At 34.9% G+C, this 27,221-nt stretch overlaps 4 protein-coding genes and 2 pseudogenes across 7 annotated transcripts; 2 read left to right on the top strand and 4 right to left on the bottom strand.

Annotated features, from left to right (window-relative positions):
- Nucleotides 1-248: 248 nt before the first annotated feature.
- LOC133669041 (uncharacterized) lies at nucleotides 249-1,016 on the bottom strand. Its single transcript, XM_062089051.1, has one exon. It carries the CDS (start codon nucleotides 1,014-1,016, stop codon nucleotides 249-251), a length of 768 nt encoding a protein of 255 aa, XP_061945035.1.
- A 1,728-nt stretch (nucleotides 1,017-2,744) lies between these two features.
- On the bottom strand, nucleotides 2,745-4,676 carry LOC133669042 (uncharacterized; annotated as a pseudogene).
- A 3,920-nt stretch (nucleotides 4,677-8,596) lies between these two features.
- On the top strand, nucleotides 8,597-12,582 carry LOC133669396 (putative pentatricopeptide repeat-containing protein At1g12700, mitochondrial). The gene is made up of 3 exons (XM_062089516.1): nucleotides 8,597-10,465; nucleotides 11,606-11,759; nucleotides 11,880-12,582. Exons 1-2 carry the CDS (start codon nucleotides 8,636-8,638, stop codon nucleotides 11,633-11,635), a joined length of 1,860 nt encoding a protein of 619 aa, XP_061945500.1. The 5' UTR covers nucleotides 8,597-8,635; the 3' UTR covers nucleotides 11,636-11,759; nucleotides 11,880-12,582.
- A 947-nt stretch (nucleotides 12,583-13,529) lies between these two features.
- LOC133670131 (pentatricopeptide repeat-containing protein At1g63330-like) lies at nucleotides 13,530-16,578 on the bottom strand (annotated as a pseudogene).
- A 3,759-nt stretch (nucleotides 16,579-20,337) lies between these two features.
- Nucleotides 20,338-23,093, top strand: LOC133669659 (universal stress protein PHOS32-like). 2 transcript variants are annotated; one of them, XR_009833943.1, is made up of 3 exons: nucleotides 20,338-21,175; nucleotides 22,294-22,358; nucleotides 22,747-23,093. XR_009833943.1 is itself a non-coding variant. In XM_062089882.1 (3 exons), exons 1-2 carry the CDS (start codon nucleotides 20,425-20,427, stop codon nucleotides 22,299-22,301), a joined length of 759 nt encoding a protein of 252 aa, XP_061945866.1. In that variant the 5' UTR covers nucleotides 20,338-20,424; the 3' UTR covers nucleotides 22,302-22,341; nucleotides 22,747-23,093. The 2 variants fall into 2 exon arrangements, 1 of the variants encoding a protein (XP_061945866.1); XM_062089882.1 differs by having other exon boundaries at nucleotides 22,294-22,341.
- Nucleotides 23,094-23,336: 243 nt separating this feature from the next.
- On the bottom strand, nucleotides 23,337-27,221 carry LOC133669658 (uncharacterized). Of its 3 annotated transcripts, none has more exons than XM_062089879.1 (6): nucleotides 27,150-27,221; nucleotides 26,912-27,002; nucleotides 25,859-26,300; nucleotides 24,506-25,769; nucleotides 24,240-24,386; nucleotides 23,337-24,124 (listed from the first exon to the last, which is right to left on the bottom strand). In XM_062089879.1, the coding sequence occupies exons 3-6, from the start codon at nucleotides 25,907-25,909 to the stop codon at nucleotides 23,499-23,501; spliced, it is 2,088 nt and encodes a 695-aa protein (XP_061945863.1). In that variant the 5' UTR covers nucleotides 25,910-26,300; nucleotides 26,912-27,002; nucleotides 27,150-27,221; the 3' UTR covers nucleotides 23,337-23,498. The 3 variants fall into 3 exon arrangements, with proteins under 3 accessions (XP_061945863.1, XP_061945864.1, XP_061945865.1); XM_062089880.1 differs by having other exon boundaries at nucleotides 25,859-25,946; nucleotides 26,034-26,300; nucleotides 26,912-27,221; XM_062089881.1 differs by having other exon boundaries at nucleotides 26,034-26,300; nucleotides 26,912-27,221.

A 27,221-nucleotide genomic window follows, 5' to 3' on the forward strand; every position in this document is an offset into this window, starting at 1 on the left:
TTGGCAGAAAAATTTGAGGAATTTGATTGGGAACAGAACTTGGCAGTGTGATCCAATTGATCACATAGTTGGCATTTGGGCTGATAACGTTAATTGGAGTTGGTGGGCCTGCTAGACTGGTAATTGGAGCTACGTCTATCATGGTGAGCTCCATTGGAGTTTCGTCCTGGGCTGGAAGTGTGAGGCCCATGTTAAGAGTTTGGCCTATTGTGCCTTGAAGACCCTTGATTATATCCTCCTTGCACATACTACTTTGTCTTCGTGTAGTTGGCAGAGACAACCATGGTTTGTGTTGCAATTTCCAGGCGCCTTAGATACGCCTCATGGCCAACTAGAAGATCATGTAACTCCTCAAAGTTTAAAGAGGACTCCCTGGCACGGATGGTTCCTGCGATCTCCCAAAAATCTGGACCTAAACAATTTAACACATAAAGGGTTAGGTTATCATCTGAAATTGGGTGGTCAATAATGGTTATTTCACCAGCCAATGTCTTCACAGCATGGAGATAATTTGTGATTGATCGATTTTTGCGCTGGATTAATATGAGCTCCTCCTTTAACTGCATAGCACGAGTTCTAGATTTGCTAACATATAGAATTTTGAGCTTTTTCCAAGCTTCATGAGAGGTTTGTGCCGTAGCAATTAGAGGTGTTATTGAGGAGGATGTAGAGGCTAGAATAGCACTTAAGATGAGTTTATCTTGTCTGATCCAATGGTTCTTTTGCAGCTCATCAGTGGTAGTACTAGTAGAGGAAGGGCATGGAAAAGTGCCTTTGACATAGTTGAGTAGATCATACCCGATGAGGAATGCTTCAAATTGAGCACGCCATTGAAGAAAGGTGGAGGAAGTTAATTTTTCATTGATTTGGGCAGTGATATTAAGGGTAATGAGTGGTTTATTTGTTACAAAAGAGGGTTGGGGTTGAAGAGGAAAGGCTGAAGTTTGATTGGGGGAAACAGATATGGTGGATGCTTGGATCGTTGGCATAACATAGATTGGAGGCTTTGATACCATATAACAAAGCAAAAATGCTTCAATTCTATATTATCTTCATAGATAGGAGTTATGTCTTATATTTACAATAGTAAAGAATCTATCTTAGGAAATGTTCAAATGTCTATGCTATCATTACAGCTATAGATATTGAGCATAGAATCAGTTGTAATTGCAATATTAATGACAGAATAGTTAACATGATTGTAGGCTACGTGTGTGCTATTTTGACTTGATCATGAGCCACAGAATCTTCCTTTATATTTAATCCCTCTAAAGTTTCAATGCTGAAACTGTAGCGAGGAACTACTTGTACTGTTGTTAGAGAAGTTTTAGTTGTGAATGTGTCATGGAATCCAAGAAGATGTATGGTTTGTAAATGTTCTGGCCACACCCAAATCTTCAAAGAAGGAAAGGAAATTAAAGCTAAAACAAACATGTGTCAATTTGGCTAAATGACCTCTCTTCATGGGAGTCTTTTTAATTAAATAGGAAGAATTCTTATTTACATTCCATAAAATCTACTACTATTAACTATAATCCCGACCTAATTATAGAAAGTTATTTATACTATGATTACACAAATATTTACACCGGTTTTCTTGACATAAATAACAAATATGTATATGGAAACTAATGATTCTAATGAAAAGGATTATACTAACATCCCCCCTCAAATTGATGTTGGGTGATCAAGAAGCATCAATTTGCCAACTAGAAACTAATGGCGTTGACGATTCATGGATTTGGTAAACACATCAGCTATTTGAAGGTCGGTAGAGATATGTGGAAGAGAAATAACATTAGCATCAATGGTTTCTCGAATAGAATGACAATCCACTTCAATATGTTTGGTACGCTCATGAAAAACATGATTGGTAGCAATCTGAATAGCACTCGTGTTATCAACATGAAGAAGAGTATGCACAACAGCAGGATCACACATGAGTAAGTGCACTAGCATGCACAACAGCCACATTCAAATTGTTGGAGTCAGCATTGACAGAAAACAACTAAGATACCATCAGCTCAACATAACCAAAAAGGTGTTTCTTTCAAAGGCATTCTAAAAGGTAGCAGAAGTTTTGAGTTTTCCTAAGAAACTTACGTAGAATTCCACGAATTTCTCACATGTTTATGTAACATGACACAAAATCACCACCAATTCAAACTTAGGTGGCCATTTTTCTTGGCATCATTTCAAGGGTGGACCGCGTGTTGAGTTCTGGCCGACTGTTGACCGTAAAAAGTAGTGACTTTGCAGTTAAACCAAAGTCACCTTAACAGGGGACCCAACAAGGCTACAACCCATTTCTTGATTCTTCAATACATGACACTACTAATGAACATTTTCAGCTTATACAATAAAGTTTGACATACAGAATAAGATGAGGCAAAGCACTTATAAAGCTTGGTGAATGCCTGCACTGAAAGTCTCACGATTAGTGTCTGATGATGTTAATTGAGAGAGTTTAAATATCTATAAAGGGTGTACTGGCAGACAAAATCCCATAAGTTTTGCATTAACAAAATACCTGAAGAATTTGGATCGATGTATCCTTCATGATAAAGTTCATCAACTACTGCACAGTAAAACTCGAGATACTGAAAACAGGGTAAATTATCATTTCCAGCAATTTTCGGTACCACGTGATACCCATACCAGAGTTCTACAGATATATGCTCGATTGCAAGTATTTCTACAAGTATTTTTTTGGCTCAACCAATCATAAAAATTAACATTTTTAATCTGAATAGTCACTTTTCATAATTTTGGCCCCTCGGCGCACTCTTTTTAACGTGCTTGCTCAGCTTACATCAACTCTTTTATAATTCACTCTTACTGGCCTGCTTTTTTTCCTTCCTGCCTTGGGAGAATTACCACTTTCAAAATAAGATACAACAACTTCTTTTTTTCCTCCCTCTTTCCTTTCATTCTTGTAGACGAACCTCTTTGATGGTTGGTTTACACCACAAAGACGACCGAAGTAGTAAAGTGGGCCAACATAACAAGATGATGAAGACACAATACCTTTCATGTTAGTTGGCTGGACAAGTTCACTAAACTATTGTATCTCTGCAAAGAATGAGTGATTAGAGTAAGGAATTGAAAACATGTATGGGTAGTACCTATCAGCATATCCTAAATTATCGTCCAGCTTATCAGATGGCTGTCTTTTTTTTGGAACGAGAAGTTTAAAGCAAACTGAAGAGATTGATGTCTCCTTTAACAGGTTTCAGCACCCATAGAAGACCAGATGGCATGATTCCTATTGTTGGTCGCATTGTGTTTAATCCCTCTAAAGTTTCAACGCTAAAACTGTAACGAGGAACTGCTCGGACTCTTGTTAGAGAAGTTTTAGTTGTGATGTGTCATGGAATCCAAGAAGATACATGGTTTGTAAACTTTTTGGCCACACCCAAATCTTCAAAGGAAAGGAAATTAAAGCTAAAACAAACCTGAACCAGAAATAGTTCGCAAATGTAATTTGCAAGTAACTCACTAAATTTCATTCAACACCTACTTTCTTGTAAAACGATGAGAAAATATGAATGCCCTAGAATCATAATAAAAACAATAAACATGCATGGTAACTGAGCTAAGAACTCGGTTCTGTGCTTTACAGAAACACATCCTTCATAATCCACGCATATAAAAGATCAGAATCTTCCATCAACATCAACGATGATCGTACCTTTATGTTAAGCACACGTGAAATGTGAATTAGAAGCTCTTCTTTCCCCAAAGTATCAATCCCAATAACGATGTCATGTTCCCAATGAGAAGCAATGATGTCAACAACCTGTCATTTCCAAGTAATTAAACCAGTAAAAAAAGTTATATAACTGATCTTTTTCCTATTTTGAAGCACTGTAATATTCTCCGCCAAGCCCATAAACTCAAAATAAATCTACTTACTTTCATGACCATTCCTAAGACACGAATACTAATCAATTGCTCACTATATTTTCTCATTTTCAGCACCAACATTTAGCTCTTTATCCATACTTCATCCCTATTAACTAGTATCCATTCTCCGCAATGCACATTAATCGTAAACACCTACCAAAAACCACTCAAAGAAAGAACTGCTATGTGAACAAGAAATATGCAAATCCTACCTGCTGAGTAGTAACTTCTTGAGTGGGAAAATCATAAGAAGGATTACAATACGTATTAAACTCCTCGCGAAACAAAAACATAATCCCTCCTGTTACAGTTCAATCCCATCAAATCTCCATAGCCAACCATCAAAAAAGTGATTTCAGAAAGGTTTTTTTTTTCCAAAATTGATTCCCAAAATATCTCATGCATTGCAATTGAATAAGCAAACGAACTCGACCGGTGGGTCCCGGGATAAAAAAGAAAACATAAATGAATTAGCTTACAAGGGTAGTGATGGGCATCAAGAGCCATGACATGAGTGGTGATTTGAGATCCGATGGTCGGAGAAATGGGGAAAAGGAATGCCAGATGTGAAGATCGACGATGCGAAGTAGAGAGAGGTTGAAATCAGGGAACTTGAAAGGTAAGAGCTTTGCGGTTAGTTTGGAGCAAAAGAGAGGACCTTTTCCCCATTTTGAGGTCAAGCCTTGAGTGTGGTCCGTGTGTAAGTGAGTCAAGAAGTATGCCTGGCTTGACTCGGTGAATCGGTCAACTGATATCAAACCTTTCTCCATCGACATTTGAGAGACAGGCGGAGGTTTTGATTTTTCATTTTGGCGGGGGAATTTGATTTTATTTGAATTGTTTTGTGATTTATTTTCTCTTATTGAGAGACACAGCGCGTGTGTTTGTTATATTTCGGAGGTGGAAAATTTGAAGAATGAAATCTTATAAGATGTGCTTCATTATATTCAAATAAAAAAAATCAATAATCATAAGCTAATTAATATTTATATATCGTATAAGAATTTTGGATAATCTAAATCTAATTTAAAAAAAAAACCTAAACAAAACAGGAAATTCATGTTTATTTGTTGCGCGTTCAGACACATTGCACTACGCACTCATTCATTGTTTTACTATTCACATATTGTTCATTGCTTTTTTTATTTCATTTTGATTTTTAAACTTTTTTCTCTTTTAATGACCAATTTCTTATAATTTACAATTAAAAGTCAAAGTTCTAAGCCAGATGATTAAAGTTCAAAACACATAAAAAGACAAGTGGTCATTGATGAATTTGAGCAAAAAAAGGTTTTTTCAATCCACAAATTCAATTTTCACTCTCTTTTTTTTATTTCTTTAAGCTTAATATTTGATCAAAAAATTTATTTTATTTTTTTTTGTTATAAAAAAATAAAATCAATAACAAACAACAAGTTAAGATAAAATATTTGATCGGCTATTAAAAAAACCAAATTTAATATCAATAATTCTCTTGAAATAAAAAAATTATTTGTGGTGGTTTTTTCTATCAACTATGCTCAAAAAATAGATGTATACTTAAAAAGTCTTTTTAATTAGATCTAGTTTAATTCTTGATTTTATTGTTTTGGAGTAAAACAAAAAGGCAATTGAGGATTGTGGAGGTGTTTTACACCTTTTATTTTTCTTCTAAAAACTGGCTCAAATGGGCTTTAGAGGTAAAACCAACTACCTGATTTTTTTTTCTTTTCTAATATTATTGAGCCATACTTTTCTAACACAAGGTTGGTTCTATATCACCTAAATCTTGTTTATTTTTGCGTTTTAAAAGTGTTTTTAAAAAAAAAAATTATTTTTTTTATTTCAAATTAATATTTTTTGATGTTTTCAAATCATTTTGATACGCTGATATCAAAAATAATTTTAAAAAAATAAAAAAACATTATTTTGATATATTTTTAAATGAAAAGTATATTAAAAAACAATAGCAACCACACTTCCAAACATGCTACTAGTACATCCAACCTGATTTTTCTTAATACCTTTTTCTTTTCAATGGTTTATTGTTTTCTTGATATCAATATTATTCCCATACTTAACAATTATTTTTCATGATTTTAGATTTTTTTTATTAAAAATCAGTGTAGAAAAATAACCATTATGGTAAAAATAACAAATCTTTCATGGAGCCTTACATAAAATAAAGATATTAATCATTTTTTTCTATAATAAGTGAGGCTTGAGGATAGATAATATATAATACTAAAATAGATTTAATGTAATAACTATTTTTTCTCTTAATAAATTCAGCATAGGCTTTAGATTAATATTCAGAATAATAAGGATTTATTTGTTGATAATTTATCATTTCAAGTTTTTATTATTTTTGGCTAATTATTTGTTAATTGGTTCAAAATTGATCATGTTTCTTAATTAATATTTCCATTTTTCTATGTAAATTAATATTTTATTTCACATGATAGAAATAAAAATAATATTCTAATCAATGGATATCAAGCAAGTTTTTAATGAAATGATTTATCTAGTAAATTCTAGACATTTTTAGTTATACTATTAGTTTGTTTAAGTTCTTGTTTGGTATTGCATTCCAAATAGGATTGGATAAAATTAAAAAAAATTATTTAAAATTAATATATTTTTATATTTTTGAATTGTTTTAATGTGCTGTTATCAAAAATAATTTTTTAAAAATAATAAAAAAATATTATTTTAATATACTTTTAAATAAAAAAACACTTTAAAAAACAACAACTAACATACTTCAAAAAACTTGAAAGATATGCGTGCCTGGGCATGTCCCTAGATTTGATTACTTGCTCAACTTTGCTTGCATGATGGCTCAAGGAAACAAGGGTAGATTAGGTGGTGGGACTATTTCGAGACATGCAAAACAGTTGATCGGAGGACTTCTCGAGCACAAGGATCCAAGGCCAGGCAAAGGATTCTCGGCAAACTGTTGGTGGCTTTTGTGAAGTTCATCAAGGGGAAAAGGTGACGTAATAGCTTCATACAAGGTATTATTAGTCTTGTCGAAGTCTGGAACAAGCCACCAATCACTAGCTCTTGTGGGTTATAAACTGATACATGCAGACTTGTATGTCTGTCAATATGTGGTTTTAATCCCATGCATGATCAAGTATCATCCTGTATCTGTTGTTCAAGAGAAAACAACCATCCTGTGGTGTTCCTGTATAATTCTTGCATGTGTGGATAAACATTTCAGATCCTTTTTCAGCAGGCAAAATGCAATGGATCTAGGGGAAAGGGAGAAAAGAGAGGTGAAAGATTAGATCGTGAATGAAGCTGAAGATTGTGAACAAGCTGCAGAGTGTAATCTTTGATAGAGGATTTTCTTTGACGCTAGAGTTTTTGATAGCTATCTCTCTTGCCTTGGTTTATGATGGATCCAGTTGTATCAGTTTTCAGGAGATGGTTCTGGGCTCTCGAGCATCCACTTCAGTCTCCATGCTGCTAGGTTCTGTGCAGTTTATGTTTTATTTTCCCTCTAGTTTAGCTTCTTTTTTGCTTAATCTTTCTTTTGAGGCTGCTTTGTTGTTTTCTTTATGCTTTTTGCCTCTTTATCATTTTCAAGTTTTATAATATAATTTTGTTTGAGTCTGTTCCAGATTCATGTAATAAAAAAAAAATTACAATATTATAATCATTAATTATTTTAAATTTAGTTTTGAGTAAATAATAGAATTCTACTCATCTATGTAAGTTACAATCCGATGACAATAAAAGAGAGAATTCAGCCTCCATAGGAAAAAATTGTAGCCTCCTCATATCTTATTAATTCACCTAATATTTAATGACAGGCTTAAATATAATAGCATGATGATTAAGAGTATTTGTATGCTTGCAACCATATTTATTTTAAGAAAAAAATTTAAAGACCAAAACGACTATATTTTCGATTCAATTCATATAATTAAAAATAGAAATTATTTTAGATTTAATAAACTTGTCTCTTAAAATTATTTTTATTCAATTAAATAATAATAAAAATAAACACTCATATAAAAACAAACTTGATATAATTAAAAAATATATATGATAATGATGGATTATACCAAAAGAATATTTGCTAGTATTATAAAAAGTTACTCTAATTTTATTCGAGGAAAAAATAAAAATTGAATGGCATTTAATAAATTAATATCTAAAATACATTCTTAAATTTATTCATATAATTTTATTATAAAAAAATTATTTTTTTCTTTCAATTGCATACAAAATATCTAATTATGATTTTTATTTTTTTATTGAAACTTTTTTTAGATAATTTTTTTATTTTAAAAAAATATTTATGTTGAGAAAAAAATATATAAATGAGATTCATATTTAAAATATATATTTTTACCTGCTTATTTATAATTATTAAAATTTAAAGAAAAAATATGTTAACCACCTTTACTTTTTATTCAAAGAAACAAGCTACTAGATAAAAAAGACATGTTTTAGTCGAACAAAAAAAATTGCATGAATAATTAATTTATAAAAACATTTTTTTCATCCAAAATTAAATTATATTCAAGGTTTGAATGGACTTATTTATTTTCTTGAAAAACTCTAATATATTAAAATATAATTTCACCAATTAAAAAAGAAACGGATAAACCCGATCCATTAGGAGTCATAGGCCCAAATATGAAATGGTCATTAAAGCCCATAACGTTTCCTAATAACGAAGCAGAAAGACCGCAGGGAAAAAACAGAGAGAGCGAGAGTAAAAATTCTTACAACGATGGCAATGAAGCGGCTAAGCCTTCTGCTCGCTCCATCTTCTGCTGCATCTCCAGCTTCTCCAGCCTTTCTTGGGTTTCCTTTTGAACGAAGACAAATAAGAAATATGGGTATGATTCTTAAACCCTCTTTATTGTTCAAAGACAACAACCCCTTTTGCTCCCTTCATTCTTACAGTAGTGGTGGTAGCTACAGACATAGTAAAGACAAAAAAGGTTGTTCTTTTAGCAACATTAATGATGCCTTGTCTGCCTTCAATCACATGCTTCATTTGCAACCTCAGCCTTCTATTGTCCAATTCAGTAAATTATTGTCTGCAGTTGTCAGAATGAGATATTATGAGACTGTGCTCTTTTTGTCCAAACAAATGGAACTTGCAGGAATCTCTCAAAATATTTATACCTTTAACATCTTGATTAATTGCTTCTGCCACTTACATGCTGATTCTGGGTTCTCTGTATTGGCCAAAATCATTAAACTTGGTTTTGAACCCAGTGTTGTCACTTTTTCTACCTTAGTTAATGGGCTTTGTATTGAGGGTAGGATTGCTCGAGCTGTGGAATTCTTTAATGACATGGTGGCAGGAGGATATGAACCTAATCTACATACTTATAATACGATTATCAATGGTTTGTGTAAGATTGGAGATACCTCTGTGGCTGCTGGATTGCTCAAGAAAATGGACGAGGCAGGTTGTGAGCCGGATGTTGTGACATACAATACAATTATTGATAACCTTTGCAAGGATAGACTAGTCAATGAGGCTTTAGATATCTTCTCTCAGATGAAGGGTAAAAGCATTAAGCCAGATGTTATCACATATACCTCTTTAATGCATGGCTTATGCAATTCAGGCCAGTGGAAGGAGGCTTCAGCATTGTTAAATGAAATGATGGGTCTTAATATCATGCCGGATGTAGTTACATTCAGCATGTTGATTGATACACTGTGTAAAGAAGGTGAGGTTTCAGAGGCTCAAGGTGTATTAAAACAAATGACAGAAAAAGGTGTGGAGCCTAACATTTTTACTTATAATTCATTGATGGACGGATACTGTCTCCGAAGGGAAGTTGTTGAAGCGAGAAAAATATTGGATGTTATGATAAGCAAGGGTTGTTCACCTGATGTTTTTAGTTATAGTATTCTGATCAATGGATACTGTAAGACCAAGAGGATAGATGATGCGAAGCAGTTTTTTGATGAAATGATTCATCAAGGCCTAATTCCCGACACCGTTAGTTACTCCAATCTTATAGGTGGCTTGTTTCAAGCAGGGAGAGTTTTGGAAGCAAAAGAGCTTTTGAAGGATATGTATACCCAGGGCCACTCCCTAAATTTAATAACTTACTCAATTTTGCTTGATGGCTTAATCAAACAAGGTTCTTTTGATCAGGCGTTGGGACTCTTTCGAGACATGCAAAATAGTTACTTGAAGCCTGATTTGGCAATCTATAATATCATAATCGATGCCATGTGCAAATCTGGGAAGCTTAAAGATGCAAGGGAGCTGTTTTTGGAACTCTCTGTCAAAGGGCTGCAGCCTAATGTTCGGGTTTGGACTACAATAATCAATGGACTTTGCAAAGAAGGATTGCTAGATGAAGCATACAAAGCTTTCAGACAAATGGAAGAGGATGGCTGCCCACCGGATAATTGTTCTTATAATGTTTTTATCCGAGGACTTCTCCAGCACAAGGATCCAAGGGCAGTGCAACTTATCAGTGAGATGACAGGCAAAGGATTCTCAGCAGATGTGCACACCACAGAGTTGGTGGTAGATGATGATCTTGTTGTCAAACAGTTGCTTGGCTCTTGTGAAGTTCATCAAAAGGTAGTCTTGTCAATGTCTGGACCAAGCCGCCAATCACTTGCTTTTCTTTTGTGTGGTTGTTAGTTACCTGTTTGGGACTAGCATTTGGTTCTTGTGGGTTATAAATCGATACATGTGGATTTATGTGTCTTTCAACATGTGGTTTACTAGATTTAATTGATGAAAGCTATTCCAGTTTTCTCTTCTTCATCCTAATTAAGATGTCTCTGCTTCAACCAAATAAGAATAGTGGTAAATTAATACTGAATCACTTCTTCATTTCATGGTTATCTGTCATGGAGACAGGGAGGTAGTAGTAATTTTGTCATTTTGAGCCTTTGTTAAAATAATACCTTTGAGAAGGTAGGTTGAAATCAAGAGTTGAGATCTTTAATAATTATTGAAGAAGGGGCTTAGGCAGTACCATAGTAGAACTTTCTTGGTCATAAGTTTTTTATGAAATGAAGAAGGTGAGATTGTTCATTGTTGGAAGACATCAACCCTTCTGATCATTTCCAAAATAACATTATAAAATTGATTGCTTTAAAATTACAAAGTAAACAGGACTTCTTTGATTTACATGTTGCTGCTCTGCATTACTTCGCCCATATCTATACCTGCATTTTGGCTTATTCATCGCCTCAATATCCTAACACGACTTATAATTATAATATATGTATGCTTGGAAATACAGCCGTGTACGTTTCAGTATGTGACCTCTCTTTTTTCTTCCTTCTGTCAATAACATGTGCAGATGCTACTGACTAGCATCCATTTTCTCTCAAGTGAATCCAGAATCTTCTAATATCTCATTTTCTTTTTTCCTGTCCTGATCAAGTATCATGTATTTTTTGTTCAAATGAAAAACAACCATCCTGTATCTCAGGTTTGGTGTTTCTATATAATTTTTGTGGCATGTTTAACTACAAGAAGATAGGGGAAGCCTGCTTCAATCTAGCGAAATATCCTTGGAGTCATGAATGATATTTGCTTTGCATGATTGTATGGTGATAAATTTGAAGTGTAAAGAATTTTTAAAAATCATGTTATTCTTTTTCTTATTTATTGACTACAACCAAGGCATAAAAAATGTAGGTTGTGAATAAACTTTTTGCAAAAAATTTATACCTGAATAAAACATTTCACATCCGCTTTCTGCAGGCACACTGTGATGGATTTAGAAGAAAATGAGAACACAGAGAAGGAGATGAGAAATCAGATCATAAATTATGCTGAAGAGAATCGACATGCTTTTTATGAGAAAAAAACAGCAAAGTTGTGAAACTAAGAAAGCTCAGAACCGAGAAAGAAGAAGGTAAGTTTTTTCTAGGAAGCCACTTTTCTGTGCCCTTTCAGCCCTCTCTCGACGTAGATGCACATTACCCATGTTCCTTTCACCTTTATTATGATTTTAGACAAATGTGTTTTTCTGCAGTTGCACGTAGCCAGCCATGAGACATTCCATAAAGAAGCTGAAAAAAATTACTGGCAAGACATTGCCAAGCACATTCCTTGAGTGGTGCTGAATGTTGAAAAGAAGAGAGGTAGGAAAGATACTGAAAGCAATCTTCTAGTGGTAATTCTGGTGCAAAGCCTGGAAAACCCACTTATCTTCCAATGATGATGCATCTTGAAGATGAGACAAAGCCCTCCACCTCATATGATGCCACTGCAAAGGATGGGAAAGATGCCAAGGATGCAAAAGGCAGGAAAGATAGCAAGGATGCAAATGAAAGGAAAGATGCCAAGAATGGGAAAAGTCCTACTCCTGCAAATCCTGTTGCAGCTGATTCTGCCACTGGAATAAGCATTCTTCACTCCTAAAGATGCTGCCAATGGTGGTGCCCTTGACTTGTTGAATAACTATATGCTCCTGCTGCTGTTGCTGAGGATGAGAAAAGCTGCTTCAACGGAACCAGCTATAGCTTGGTGATGACACATCGTAATTCTTGCTATTAAGTCCTGTTTTCCATTTAAATACCGTGCTTAACCATTCATTTTGCATAGTCAGAAAAACAGGAGCTCTCTGTTGCTGGAGTCTGCAGCATGTGTTGTGGAGAGCTTTCTTTTTAACTGTAGGATTCTCTGGCTTTATGTGCCAAAAAGAAAAAAGTATCTGTTACTTGCTTTTTATGTAATTATCTAGCTATATCTTTGCTTGAGCTTTGCATCTGATTTCTGCATTTCTGGATGTGCCATTGAACTATTTAGACGTTCTATAACTATCTTAGTAGGGTTATCCATGAGCAGTTGAATTTTGAAAAGTAAGAAAACCGAAAAGGTGCCCTGAGCTCGAATCATTAGGATATGAGCAAGAAAAACTCCTCGAAGGATGTATGGGAAAAAGAGACATTACAGACGTAACAAGTTTTGGGTTGATTAGATGCAATTGGGATTTAAAACAGCCTTTTCCATGCCAAAACCCTGCAAAGGAGGTGCAGAAATGTAATTGTGGGGTTTGAAGACATAGGAGGCGATGAAGTCTAGCAACAGCTTGACATGTTATACTAAACATACCAAGTTCGAGTCAATCTATCCTAACAAGTTGAGTTCAAGCTGTGTCAGGTGCAGTAGAGAGGAGCCTCAAAGCTTCAAGGTTTGTTAGATTTCAGAATGGATGAGTAACCAAAGAGGCTATGGCCATCACCTGAAGACTTTGCCGTTTGGCTGGATTTATTTTTGATAGTTCTACACGGAGGATTATGCACAATTTTTCGTGGATTTTGACAAAAAGGAAAGCAAATTGCTTCTGGCAGTTCTTTTTTTTTTACCAGATCATTATCTGGCTGAATCTCTTTTTCAGCGTTGCTTATGACTTGGACTTTTGTATATGCCGAAAGAGTGCATTTCCAAAATTAATTCCCGTCTTTATTTATGGTCAGGTAATTCATAATACAGATTAATAAGAACCTGCAATAGAATAGTGATAGTTTGGGGCACGAATTACCACATATTTTGACCGCAAAATTAAACAGCATACGGTTTCCCTGCTATGAATCATGAATGGTTAAATGACACATCCTTGATTATAACAATCATATTCAGAGCTGAAAAACAGATTAGCTTGTTTATAAATATTGACAAATTTTGGAATGAAAAGAATTTTTTTTTGCATTTATTGCCAAGAATCTTATAGTTAAGAAGTAAGCTTTCCACAGGCTTGATAACATCTATCGAGAGTTGCATCTATACTCATTCTGCATAATGAAGGTTTAAGCCAAGTTTCTAAATGGTGAAAAGAAATTACTAGAAGAAATTATGGTATCTTCACTGAGCAGTAGCTAGTTCATTGGAAGCAGCCTGCTCATCCTCAGCAGCAAGAGTATCCAATAGTCATCTTTAATAGGTGAAAGCAGTAGCGGCACCTTAATTGCAGATAGTGTAGGCCCTCTCCCATTATCGTCATCTTTCCCTTCACTTTCCCCTTTCCATCTTTCTTACCTTTCACATCCTTGGCATCTTTCCCATCCTTTCGTCTTTGGCAGGTGAGAGCTGACAAGACATAACGTGAGGTAAAGGGTTGTGGTTCGGCTTCAAAAAAAGTTGCCTCATCCTTGAACATCAGTGGGTTTTCCAGGCTTTGGTCAATTACGACAATGTTGCAACTTTCTTACCCCTCCTCTTTTAAATTTCAGCACCTCTAGAGGTGATCTCCACACTCCACAACAGCTTTCTAGTAATGTTTGTCTTACTCTATGAAGCTTCTCTTGGTTGGCCTTGTACAACTGCAGACAAACACATGCATTTTTTACCTCCATGATAAAGCTGGAAGGAATGTGGAAAATATAAGTGCATGCATGCACTTCGAAACAAACGAGGACACATGGAAAAGTGGTTTTTTGAAATTTTACCTTCTCTCTCTGTATATATTATGAGATTTCTGGGTTTCACAATTTGTGCCTTTTTCCAGAAAGAGCCCGTACTCTTCAGCTTCATTGATGATCTGATTTCTCATCTCTCTTTTCTCCTTTAAATCTAGTTGAATGGCAACTTGCCTGGTAGGAGTTCGTAAAATTTTATTCATCTACAGATTTGATGCCTCTATTATCAGCAATACATGAGAAGAAGAATATGGTTACAGGAACGAAGTGAAAATAACTTACAATGGGACAGAAAGCTACTTCATGTTGGGCATTATAATTAGCATCATTGAGTATGAAACAATTACTTCACCTTTTCTCCTTGATGACCTTCAGAAAAGCCAAGCAGCCTTTTCAGGACAAGTTTGTCATCTACCACCAACGCTGTGGTGCCTGCATCTGCAGAAAATCCTTTATCAGCCATTTCATTAATAAGTTGCACGACCATTGATGCATCCTTGTGCTGATGAGCAGTCATCCTTTTCCATTTGCCTGAAAGCTTTGTGTGCTTCATCTAGCAACCCTTCTTTGCAAACCCCATCAATTGTTGTAGTACAAACCCAATTATTAGGCTGCAACCCTTTGACAGAGAGTTCTGCAAACAATTCCCTTGCATCTTTAAACTTTCCATATTTGCACATGCCATCAATCATGATATTATAGGTCACCAAATCAGGCTTCAAGCCACTATTTTCCATTGCTCGAAACAGTTCCATCGCCTGATCAAGATACCCTTGTTTGCTTAAGCAATCAAGTAAAATAGAGTAAGTTACTAAATTTGGGGGGTATCCATTAGAATGCATGTCCTTGAAAACCTCTTCTGCTTCCAAAGGTCTTCTTGCTTGACACAAGCCACTTATTAGAGTGTTGTAACTAACCGTGTCTGGAATTAAGCCTCGATGAGTCATTTCATCAAAAAGTTGCTTTGCCTCATCTATCCTTTTGGCCTTGCAATATCCATTCACTAAGATGCTAAAACTAAAAACATCAGGCATGCAGCCCTTGCTTATCATCACCTCAAATACCTTTCTAGCTTCAACAACTTCCATCCGCAAGCAATATCCATTCATCAGCGTATTGTAGGTAGCAACATCAGGCTCCACACCCATTTCTGTCATTGTTTTCAATATAACCCGAGCCTCTGAAACCTCACCTTCTTTGCACATTATATCAATCAACACACTAAAGGCAACTAAATCTGGCATTATATTACCACCCTTCATTTCATTTAACAATCCAAAAGCCTCTTTCCATCGGCCTAAATTTCGTAGACCATGGATTAAAGATGTGTATGTGACAACTGTAGGTAAAATGCCTGTACCCTTCATTTTACAAAAAATATGTACAGCCTCATTAACTAATCTATCCTTGCAAAGTCTGTCAACAATTGTATTGTATATCACCACATCCGGCTCACAACCTACTACTTTCATATGCTCAAGCAATTTAATCACCTCAGTGGTTTTTCCTACTCTACATAAACCCTTGATTATTATACTATAACTATGTACATTAGGTTTATACCCTCTTGCCACCATCACATCAAACAATTCTATTGCTCGACCAACTTTACCCTCTATACAAAACCCATTAATTAAGGTAGAAAATGTAATAACATTTGGTTCAAGACCAAGTTTAATAATTTTCCCCAAGACAGAGAACCCATAATCAACATGGCATAAGCGGCAGAAGCAATTGATCAAAATGGTAAGAGATAAAACATCATGACTAATCCCAGCCATTTCCATTTGTTTAGACAAAGAAACCACAGTCTTATAATGTTTCATTCTGACGAGTGATGAAAACAATTCACCAAACTCAACAATAGAAGGCAAAGGGTTCGTGTTAACCATGTGATTGAAAGCAGACAAGGCATCATTAATGTTCCTAAATGTTCTGTTTTTATGTCTATAACTACTGGAAGAATGAAGACAGCAGCAAATGGGGTTGTTGTTGATGTTGTTGTAGAATAACAATGAGATTTTAGAAGGAAAAATTATCATACCCATCCTGATTTGGCGGAGAAGATGAAACCCAATGAAGGTTGAAGCTGAAGATGAAGTAGCGACCAAAAAGCTTAGCTTTTTCGTTGCCATCATCATCATCGCCAGTGGTAGCGTTCTCTCTCTCCCCCTCTCCCCTCCCCCTCTCTCTCTGTTTGATTGTTTTCCACTTTGTGGCCTGGTTTTGGCTCTGACGACTTCTTGATTCCAATTTGGTTTAGGGTTAGGCCCCGTTGCTGGTTTTTCGGTTTTAGGAGAAGTTATGGGCCTATTGCGTGGGTGGGATGCATACAGTAATAATCCAAACTCCTTTTTTAAAAAAATTTGTCAAGAAATTTTTTATAAAAGCATTTTAATGATTTAAACTATTGTTTTAAAATCAGAACCGACCTACCATGTTGATGTAAAACCTGATTAATTTATAGCTTGAATTGTTTAAAGTCCTTTTAAATTAATTTAGGTTTTTTCTCTTCATCGTAACCCGAGTTTTACTCTGAATTAACTTCATATTAAATTTTTTATTTTATAAGTATTAATATGATTGATTAAAGTAATGGATAAAAAGAATATAAAATAACTGTATAGATAATTTTAGATATATTTTAAAAATAAGAAAAACCTCACAGCATGAAAAACATTCATTGTATTATTATTATTTCAAGATAAAAAAATAAAAGTTATGTATTATATAAAATCAAGACAGTAGAATGTTGATGTTGAATATATCAATTAATTTATTGCTAACTTCGCAATATATTAATTATCATGACAATAGATATATTGACGTCCTAATTACAGCATTTACAGAAATCTGAAATCGAGCAATAAATACTAAATATAATTTTTTTATCTAAATTAACCGAATATCTACTCCTCTCAAAAAAGAAGAAAGATGAGGAATTCACTTTTTGTTATTTTATTTGGAAATTGTATCAAATCAATGTTCTTCTTAATATATTTTAATATTTTGGTATCAAAAATTAAAAAAAATTAAAAATTATTTTAATATAATTTTAAATAAAAAAATATTATACACGTCGCATAAATAATAACATGCTAATCTCTATAATTCATTTGGTGCCAGGTGGAGGCGTAAAGGCCTCATGAAAGATGTGTTGTGTTCATTTGGCCAAGTGCACTCACTGCATTTCTTCCATCTCTTTGAATGGTGTCGTTGAAGGCCTAAATCAAGGAATCCGAAACAACTTCTGTATTTATAAAATTTTCAGAAAACAGAGGGGACAGATTAATGCAAATGTTCATACTTTAAAAAGTTTTTTAAAAGACAAAGAAAATTCCAGAAGGGTGCCTCTATAAACAATATTCCAATATAGGGAATCAAAATGAAAAGGATATTATCAATGGACGATGGTTTCAAAGTTCTTATAAAAATTTATTTAGTTTTTAAACTTTATAAATTACACCTATGATGACCCTTAATTTTTTACAATTTAATTTTGATATAAAAATTAATTTTTGTTATTTTTTAGTTTTTGGTTTGAAAAGAGAAAAAGAAATCATTGGATTTAGATGATATAAAGAAAATCAATGTTAAGATCAATTTTAATAACCAAAATAGTTAATATTAGTGTTATTTTATTTGGTGAGGAAAATTTTATTTGGATGTTTTTCCATCTTAAAATTACCTGGAAAACCAAATCTAAATTCAAAAATATTTTTAATTTCAAACTAATTTCAAGTTTATATATAGTTTTTTTAAGATCATATATGGATTGGATTTATTAAGGAATTAAAACTTTTTTTAAATGTTTTGAGGAAAAATCATTGATAGTATAAGGTGTTATAATTGAGACCCTTTTTCTATAATGATCCATCCTATATATTAATTTAATTAGTCGTTAAATAAAAGTCATCAAACTGTGTCGAGGGAGGGTTAATATCTTGATGATAATTATATCATTTTGTAAATAATGTTTTAATCATAATATTGATGAAGTTTATTTATTTATTTAAAATTTTTTGCCATTAATAATATTTTGATGTTTTATAGAAAAACATTTACAACTCACATAGATATTATTTAGGCACTGTCTAAGATCACTGGAAAAGAGTTAGACGCGTAGAGAGAGTGCCATAAAGTATGGACAACTTACAGCTATTTTTCCAGCACTCTTGATAGCTCTCTCTCTCTCTCATTTTCCTCGAGCATCGCTCATGTCTCAATCCTCAAGCATGAATCACACACAAATATTGACCTAAACTTTTTGGCCTATTCGGAGTTTAATGTCCAGCCTTCTGCTGTCTGTTGCTCTCACTTTTGGGCACTCTTCTTGTATGGTTTTAATCTCAAAACTCGCTTTCAATCACAAAACAACAAGAAGAGCGTTGATGTCTGGGTTTTTGGTGTGAATGGCAAGCTTGCAAAGCAACTTGATAATTTTACTTGGACTTTAAGGTTTATTTGGTGTTTTTCATTTTGTTTTATATCTGAAAACCTTTCCTTTTTCTTCTTTTGATTACGAGATTTAGCCACTGAATTTACTACAACTTGAATATGAAAGATAGCTTTTCTTGACGAACATATGAAGAACAAAAATGCTCACAATAACATTACTAACACCTCAAATCTGTCCCGTGCTTCGCAACAAAACCATTAATATAGTGTTAAAAAATAATATAAATTATATTTTGAGACCTTACCTAACAATTTAACCTATTAACATCTTAAATCTGTCCCATGCTTGGTAACACTATTAATATAGTGTTAAAAAATAATATAAATTATATCTTGAGATCTTACCTAACAATTTAACCTATTAAGTTGAGATGATTATTTAACATGGTATCAAAATCTTAATGACCAAGCAGTCACGAGTTCAAATCTCATCATTTCTATTTATGTGATAAAAATTAAGCACAAGATAGTGTGAGCCTGTGCAAGTTTCAAGTCCAAAAAGTTTTCACTTGAAGGAATGTGTTAAAGAATAATATAAATTATATCATAGAATCTCAATGAACTACATAAACTATTGTGTTGAGATGGTTCTTTTACATACCATTAAAATACCATTTTTGCACAAGAAATGAAGCGAGGAATGCACATAGACACATATCTTATGGCTTCGAGCTACCCTATATATACTAATGGAAGAGAGAATTTAGAGCCATTAGTGGGTCAAGCATGGATGATGAAGGCAATTGATCTTTACACCGCTTGCCCGCCGTGCATGGCATGGAAGGCAAGAAGAAACTCTCACCTTGAGAAATTAGGAACATATTGTTTTTCCTACTAAAAAAACTTCTCTCTCTGTTTTTAGTAGATGAGTATAATAAATAGTTACAATTTTACCAATTAAATTTATTGCTAAATCATTCAATATATGAGTTTCAACACAAGTAACATGTGAACACGTTCTTGATTATTCGGACCAAAGACATACATTACCATTGCCAAATTTAGATGCTTTAAGTTTTAAAAATAAAATCTTAATTTTATTTAATCTTTTTAATTAGAAATTAAACATAATAAAGATACATTATTAAAATCATTATTTTCACCTGAATAAAAGTATTTGCAATTTTTACAATCCTTAGTGAATTAATTATATAATCAATATATCAATTTTGAATCCCATAATTAATTTTTTTTCAAAAATAATATATTTATATCAATTAACATTCTAATTTAAGAAATATGAGGAACTTTAGCTCCCACCTGAATTATAACCAATTTAGCATTGATTATCAAACCAAGCCCGGTCAAACAAACCAATAAATAATTCATCCATTTATAATATAATCCAGGCTAGGTTTTAATAACAAATTAAATAGATAGTTGAAATAATTAAACTCGAGTAATTCATAATTTATTTAATTTTATTAAAACTAAGTGAAATTTAATTTATTTTTTTATTTTTTATTTCAAAATAAATAGTTTTTTTAAAATAAAAAAAAACCTTAAAACAAAATTGTTATGTTATTTTAAATTATCTTGAGATTGAATTGTCCAACCTGGACGGGGACTTGGATCGGTCAACTTATTCGGAGCTAACATATGAATAAATATGAACCATAATCATAACTCTCTCCTTCCCTCCAAAAGTCAAAAACATCACAAAAAATAGCAACAAAAAAAAAATCCATTTCTTTGATCAAAATGAACTCAAAACAACCTTACAAATCTGAATCTGACCTCCCAGTCCCACCACTCCCCACCCTTCCCCGCCTCCACTCCCCTACCACCCCGAACTCCACCTCCAACCGCCGTATCGCCATAGCCGTGGACCTTTCCGACGAGAGTGCATATGCAGTCAAATGGGCAGTCGAGAACTACCTCCGACCAGGCGACGCCGTGATCCTCCTCCACGTCCGGCCAACTTCCGTCCTCTACGGCGTTGATTGGGGGTCAATTCAACTCCAAATCAATAACAACAACGCTCCTTTTGTGCTAAGTGGCTCAAACAGTCCTGATAATCGAGAAAGGCAGAAACTTGAGGATGATTTTGATAGTTTTACTAATAAAAAAACCAATTTGTTGGCTAAACCTTTGTTGGAGGCTAATGTTCCTTTCAAGATTCATGTAGTGAAAGATCATGACATGAAGGAGAGGCTTTGTTTGGAATTTGAGAGATTGGGGTTAAGTGCCGTGATAATGGGAAGTAGAGGTTTTGGTGCTACAAGAAAGAAGGGGATTAGTAAAGGAGGAAGTGTTGGTGGTGGGAGGTTAGGGAGTGTTAGTGATTATTGTGTGCAGCATTGTGTTTGCCCTGTTGTTGTTGTTAGGTGTAGTGATGATGGTAAAGAAGAAGAGAGTGTGAAAACAGGTGGTGTTGGTGACGGGGTTGAAGAGGGTCTCCATCCTGTGCCTGAGGAGGATCAAGAGGAGTGTGTCGATGATGAGCTGAAAGGTTTGTTCTTTAGAACTTTCTGTGTCTTTTTTTAGTTATGACATGATGAGTTTTTGATTTACTGATGTGAGTCTTGTGTTTATTTGGGAATTTTTGGGTTAGGTGATTGGTTTGATTGGTGAGGTTGTTTGTACTTCTTGTAATGCTTTGGCAATTTGAGCCTTTTCGGGTCTTTATGTTGATGTTATGTGGATAATTTCTTTTTTGATGCTGCTTGTAAATTTTAGCTTGGTTTGGGTAATTGAGTTATAGTGTAGGTGTAGCAATGGAGTCTTTCTATTATATGGTTCCCTTGAAAGACCAAGAGAAAAAATGGGGATGGAGTTTTAATTTTTAATTTTTTTATTATTATTATTTTGTGCTGTTTCTGGCTTCAAGACCAGGTGAGGGAGAAAAAATAGCTCTTCTCTGCACTGGAATGATCGGTAATACTTGAATTAGCTATGGAGGCTTTTGTCTTTGGCATTATTATTTTTTAAAATGAAGGAGAATCTGCTGTCCAAAATTCTCTAGGGGATTAATTTTTTCATTTTTTTTTAACAGAAATCTCTGTATAGGTTCGTTAAATATTTAGAGTTTCTGAACTGATAGATGTTGTTCCAGTTTTTTAATGGAGAAGTAGCCACCCAAACTTGTTTGTTGTTTTGGCAAATATGGTGGGCACCCTTGCCTAGGAGATCTATTATGAGGAATGGGCTGAGTAGTGGATAAAGCTTTGGGGGCTTTGTGGTAGGCCAAGGGATAGGATATAGGAAAGGGAGGGTAATAGCCTAACTGTCCTCTGTTTGGCGCAGGATGGGCAAAGAAATTGCTATATGCCCTTGTTCTTTCTCTTCTTGCTGCTGCGCTTTATTTTAAACATTGCTAATAGCTTAGAACATATGTGGATTGCATTGGTGCTCAAGTACTAGTTTTTCTGGAACTTCTGGCAATGAGACTTGGGACCTTTGACTCGGTCCGGTGCTCTTCTAATGTTTCTATTAATTTCTTCAGTGGATTTATTTGTTCTTAACTATGTGTTTTCTTCGCTTGATAGTAGCTATGTTTCCTAGTGCCTGACTTCCTACCCTGTTTATGAAAGTTCATGGTTGTATAACTCTTAACCTCTCTTGTAACAGATGCTTAGAAAGTGCTCAGTGCAATTGCAAGCCCCCTCTTGAATCCAGGTGACAATTAATTGCAGGTCATTTTTCTTTGCAAATCTTTTTACGCTCCCCCTTTGTTTTGCACAGAAGGAGAAAAAAGTTTAATTTAGATGACAAGTAAGACTTGTCAGGATTTTTTTCTTTAGATTAAGATGTTCCAAGGTTTTCATCAATGCTAAATTATATTACATGGATCGAATTCTGATCGATTGCTTGGAACACAAGGTTGTTGACTGTAACTGAAATAAATTTATAAATGTAGTGTGGTGCTATGTTCAGATTTTTTTCATGTGAATTGTACATTTTATTTGATTAACTCCTTGGTAATTTTTTCCTCACGTTTGAGTGTGAGAATTATATACTAAGATGCGAAGTTTATTGTGATCTATTGGCCAAATCTGATATATATGTCTTCACATTGTGCAGCTAACAATTCAAGGCCCCAAAATAGTTGAAGGCTGTGAACTGTCAAGAATTACTCTCTGTCTGGTTTCTTTAGAATTCCTTGTCAACTGGCTTGTTTTCAGATGCGATGTATTGGTAGTTACATATCTTCACCCAGTTTCTCTGAGAATGTTAATAGGTTTTTAGCATTCCAATGTCTTATGAGAACTGGCTTTTAGAGTTGTACAAATTTAAAAGTTGCACGCTCTGGTTTCTGGACATCTTTTGCATCCCTTCTTTTCTTTGTATGTGTAAAAAGTGTGCACCTTGCATGATGATGTATAATACACTTTCATGGCCTTCAGGGAATCAGGCCATGGCCTTGCCCATGTTATTTCTTCATTGGCTCCTTGTCAACGTGTCCTGAGGAAACCTCGCATAAACTTCTGTCTGGTAATGCTGCGTTTAAAATTGCTTCTCAAATATTTGGCTGAAAAAGCATCAATTTAGTCAGATTAGGCAGAAAGAAAGTTATCGTGGTTATGGAGCTTGCAAAAAACTAGGCAACCACTTTCTTCCTGCAACTTGATAAAATGTAAATTTGCCTTCCGTTCTCTATCACATTAGAGCCATTTTCAAGCTGCAACTTGATTCTCATATACCTTTCTATTAAGAGGCCGGTTCCTTTACAACAACCTCTACTGCTTTGAGTAAAAAATAATAATGACAGAAAACCGTACGTCCACACAAAGTAATGTACCAACCAGACTTTGGAAAGCATAATAGAAAATCTCCTAGAACGCTCTCAGAGTCCCCTCACTTTGACTCCTATGAACTAAGAACTCCGATCTAAAGTTCAGGAGTTTGCTACCAGGATCAATGAAATGATGATGATGGCCTGTTGTTGATTGGGTTCTACTTGGTTGTGAGTGGAGATGCCTTCCACTTGACCGTTTAGTTGAGGTCAAAGGTTGACTTTTACGACCATGAGTTGATGAAGGTAATGGCCTTGAACCAGCTAGACCATGGCTGACCTTTCTCACAGCTTTGCTATCTGACCTGAGGCCACGATCAAATTGATGGGCATTGATGCCTATCCTAACTGATCGATCGACTGAGTCCTTCAAAGTGCTGGTTTTAATTGACTGCCGATTGAAGTAAAGCAGATGGGGAAGAAGGCCTTGTAGATATTTCTTGAGTTGTTCATCTCCAACATTTTTCTGCACTGGATTTCCTTCCAAGCTGATGGCTTGCAAGGAACTGTGGTTAGCTGCAAGTAGGCCCAGACATTTAGCGGTAGAGATTTTGTTGAAACGCAGATCCAGCAAGGTCAGTTTCAACAAACGGTGGAGACCCTCTACCTCGCTTATTTTATTTCCAGCCAAGTATAGCTCTTTCAGGGAGGAACACGATGCCAGACCTTTAACAAAAGAAAGTAGTGTTACAAGAATCAACATGACTAATGCGAGAAGATTTCAACAGAGAGCGAATAGGAAAGATACAACCATCAAACAAAAATCCAGCATATAACATACCATGTCCAATTCTGAATATTTGATTGTAGCTCAAATCCAGTACACGGAGGCAGGTGAGCTCGTGTAAACCCTCAATGGTGGAAATAATGTTTCTTGACAAATTCAGCATATAAAGTCCTCGAGGGAGGGCACCAGCCGATATTCTTACTGCAAGGCATATAAGAAACAAATAAATGTCAGGCACAAATTTCTCAAGAGTTCAAGACTATTCTGCCAAGGCGCTTGAAAAAATGGAAGAAATAAAATGGGATGAAGGAGAAACAAACCAATAGAGTTTCCTGATAAATTAAGCACCCTCAGGCTACCAAATACACTAAGAAATGGGATCACTTCCAGCCCAAGGTCTGACATATGAGCTGTGGTAGCAGAGACACTCAGAGAAGAGATGTATCTTTTAGCAGCTTTTATACCAGGAGTGTCCTTATTATCAACATTGGCAGAAGTCAAATCATTGGAATCTCCCTCAACTGGGTCATCGGCATCAGGCAATCCATTTGTTTCTTCCAAAGAATCATAATGTTGAAGTTTGTTTACCCAGTCCACGATACGCTTCATTTTAAAATCCTTACTCGGCAATTCTTCCCACAGCTGAGTGGAGGATTCCCCTTGGAGATTTTTTGCCTGGTTCACTTCGTCTATAACTGGCATTATCCAGTCCTTTGCCAAAGCTGAGTAATTATAAAAATCAAAACCTTCATCAACACGACTTTTTGAATTGTTTTCCTCAGTTTTAGGCACATTAACATCCCCTTCTTTTTCTTTCATTTTTTGAGTTTCATTCCCATGAATTGAAATCGTTTTCCACCTCAAGTCTAGAGCATTGAGGTCCTCAGAGGATCTTGACCGAGGTGCTAAATATTCACAAGAATGTCTATGAAAAGTCGGTGCATAAGAGCCCATGTCTGAAAAAGTACATGCTTTTTCAATGATGGGATGGCTGTGAGGTGACTGGTCACCAGAGACATTGCCACCTTCACCAGATAATGGAGTATCAGAATTTTCAGGGCTTTCCTTTTCAGAATGCTGAGAATCACCAATTGAGAATATGGATTCCTTCTTGACAAATTCAGAACTCTTATTAACAGATTCTAGTTGCTGAGCTTTCATATCCTCACTAGTTGGGCTTATTCCTGAATCCTTAATGCCATTTGGTCCAAGTAACCCATTTTGATCAAGGGAATCACTATATACTCCTTGATCTATCTCCTCCTCAGTATCATTGTCACATAGATCCCTTCCCTCAAGGCATAATCCACTCCCGAGAGACTCACTTTTCCTAATAAGCCTTGTCTGATGGGCTCCTATGTCATTCTTGACATTGATTTTGTTCTCAATTTTGTCTGAAATCCAGCTTTGTCCAACAGATACATCAGAGCTTGTAACATCCCTGATACCATTCCTACTTTGAGCATCTACTCGTGCATTCGGAAGTACTAAGCTTGAAGTGTTAGTCAATGCCTTAGGAGCTTGAATTTGAGAAAAATCTTCCAAACTCTTATGCTTTGCTTCAGCAAAAGCGTGGGCTGTTTTCTGAACAAGAAAGGAAACTCTGGTAAAAAAAAGCCATGAAACGATAAGTACAAAGATTCTAAGTCCAAGTCAGTGATTTCTCCACATACCTTTGGTTTGTGAGAAAGGATGTGAGCATTGAAGCATGAGAACCTAACCATTGTAACAATACTAACGCAAGCTACATCTACAATTGGCCTAAACTTGAATAAAGAATGCTATCAGTAAACAACTACACTATTTCTGTTTCTTAACGTCCAGACTCCTAGAGCCCAGAACTGATACCTGACTATCTTCAACTACCATCAAGCTTCCAGAAAGCTAGCAAACCATAGCCAAAATCAAGAGACAAGCCCTTTGAACATGGCACAGTCTCCAAACATAAGATGATCTTGATCGCCTTAAAACTCAAAGCAATATCACACCTTCGTTATCACCTCACACCCTCCTAGAGGTGTGAGAATGCTTTAAATCTGTTGCGGCGGCCAGAGTGAACCAATATCTTTGCCAACTAGGAAAACCTAATTCCTATTATGCATAGGAAATGCTGGCCTGAAATTAAGGAAAAAAGTTCAAACAAATGTCCTGCATATTTATAATCTGCAGGGGTGATACAATTGGCAACCCATCATGAACACTTCAAGACCCACATTGGGTTGTTTCAATCAAAACAGGCAAACATGAAGAAACAAAAACAATTTTCTGCAATAAGAAAACAAACATGGCATTAAAGATGCTTTCTTTCTCAAACATGGTTTCTAAACAAGAACCAAATCAAAGAATAGCATTCACAAAAACTGTATAGCCATCAGTCCTTAGCAATCACATAACGCCAAAGCAGCAGCCAATAAACTTCAGCCAACCATAGCAAATTCAATATTTCAGAAAACAAAACTCAATGAAGCAGAGACACATTGCTGTTATTCAAACAAACAGGAGACCAATCTATGCATAAACAAAGAAAAAGAAATCTTTTCCCATTTATTCAAGAACACAGATATCAAGCACAATTAACTTTTTTCTCAGAAACAAGCAAGAGGAATTCATTCTCTCAAACAAAAAACCAAGAGATACACAAAAACAAAAAAAGAACCCATTTTGAGAGAACAAAAATAAAAGCAACTAGCACCCAGAAAACTAAAAGAGAAGCAGAAACATGTTACCTTTCTCTAGCCAGGTTTTGATAAAGACCATGGTCCTTTTGCAAGAGAAAAAAGCTTTCTTGTTATTTTGCTGTCGCGTGTTGTTCTTGGGCTAACAAAATAAACAGAAATCGTTATTACAATGGGAAATAAAAAGAAAAAATAAAAAATAAAAATACGTCGCGTGTTGTTCTTGGGCTACCAAAATAAACAGAAATCGTTATTACAATGGGAAACAAAAAAAAAATGGTAAAAATACTTTTTTTTAGAGAGAGATTTGATGAAGGGAGAGGCTATGTGGTAAAGCTTGGAACTTGGCTAACCCTAATAT

The sequence above is a fragment of the Populus nigra genome, chromosome 12, assembly GCF_951802175.1.
Source record: "Populus nigra chromosome 12, ddPopNigr1.1, whole genome shotgun sequence".
NCBI lineage: Eukaryota > Viridiplantae > Streptophyta > Magnoliopsida > Malpighiales > Salicaceae > Populus > Populus nigra.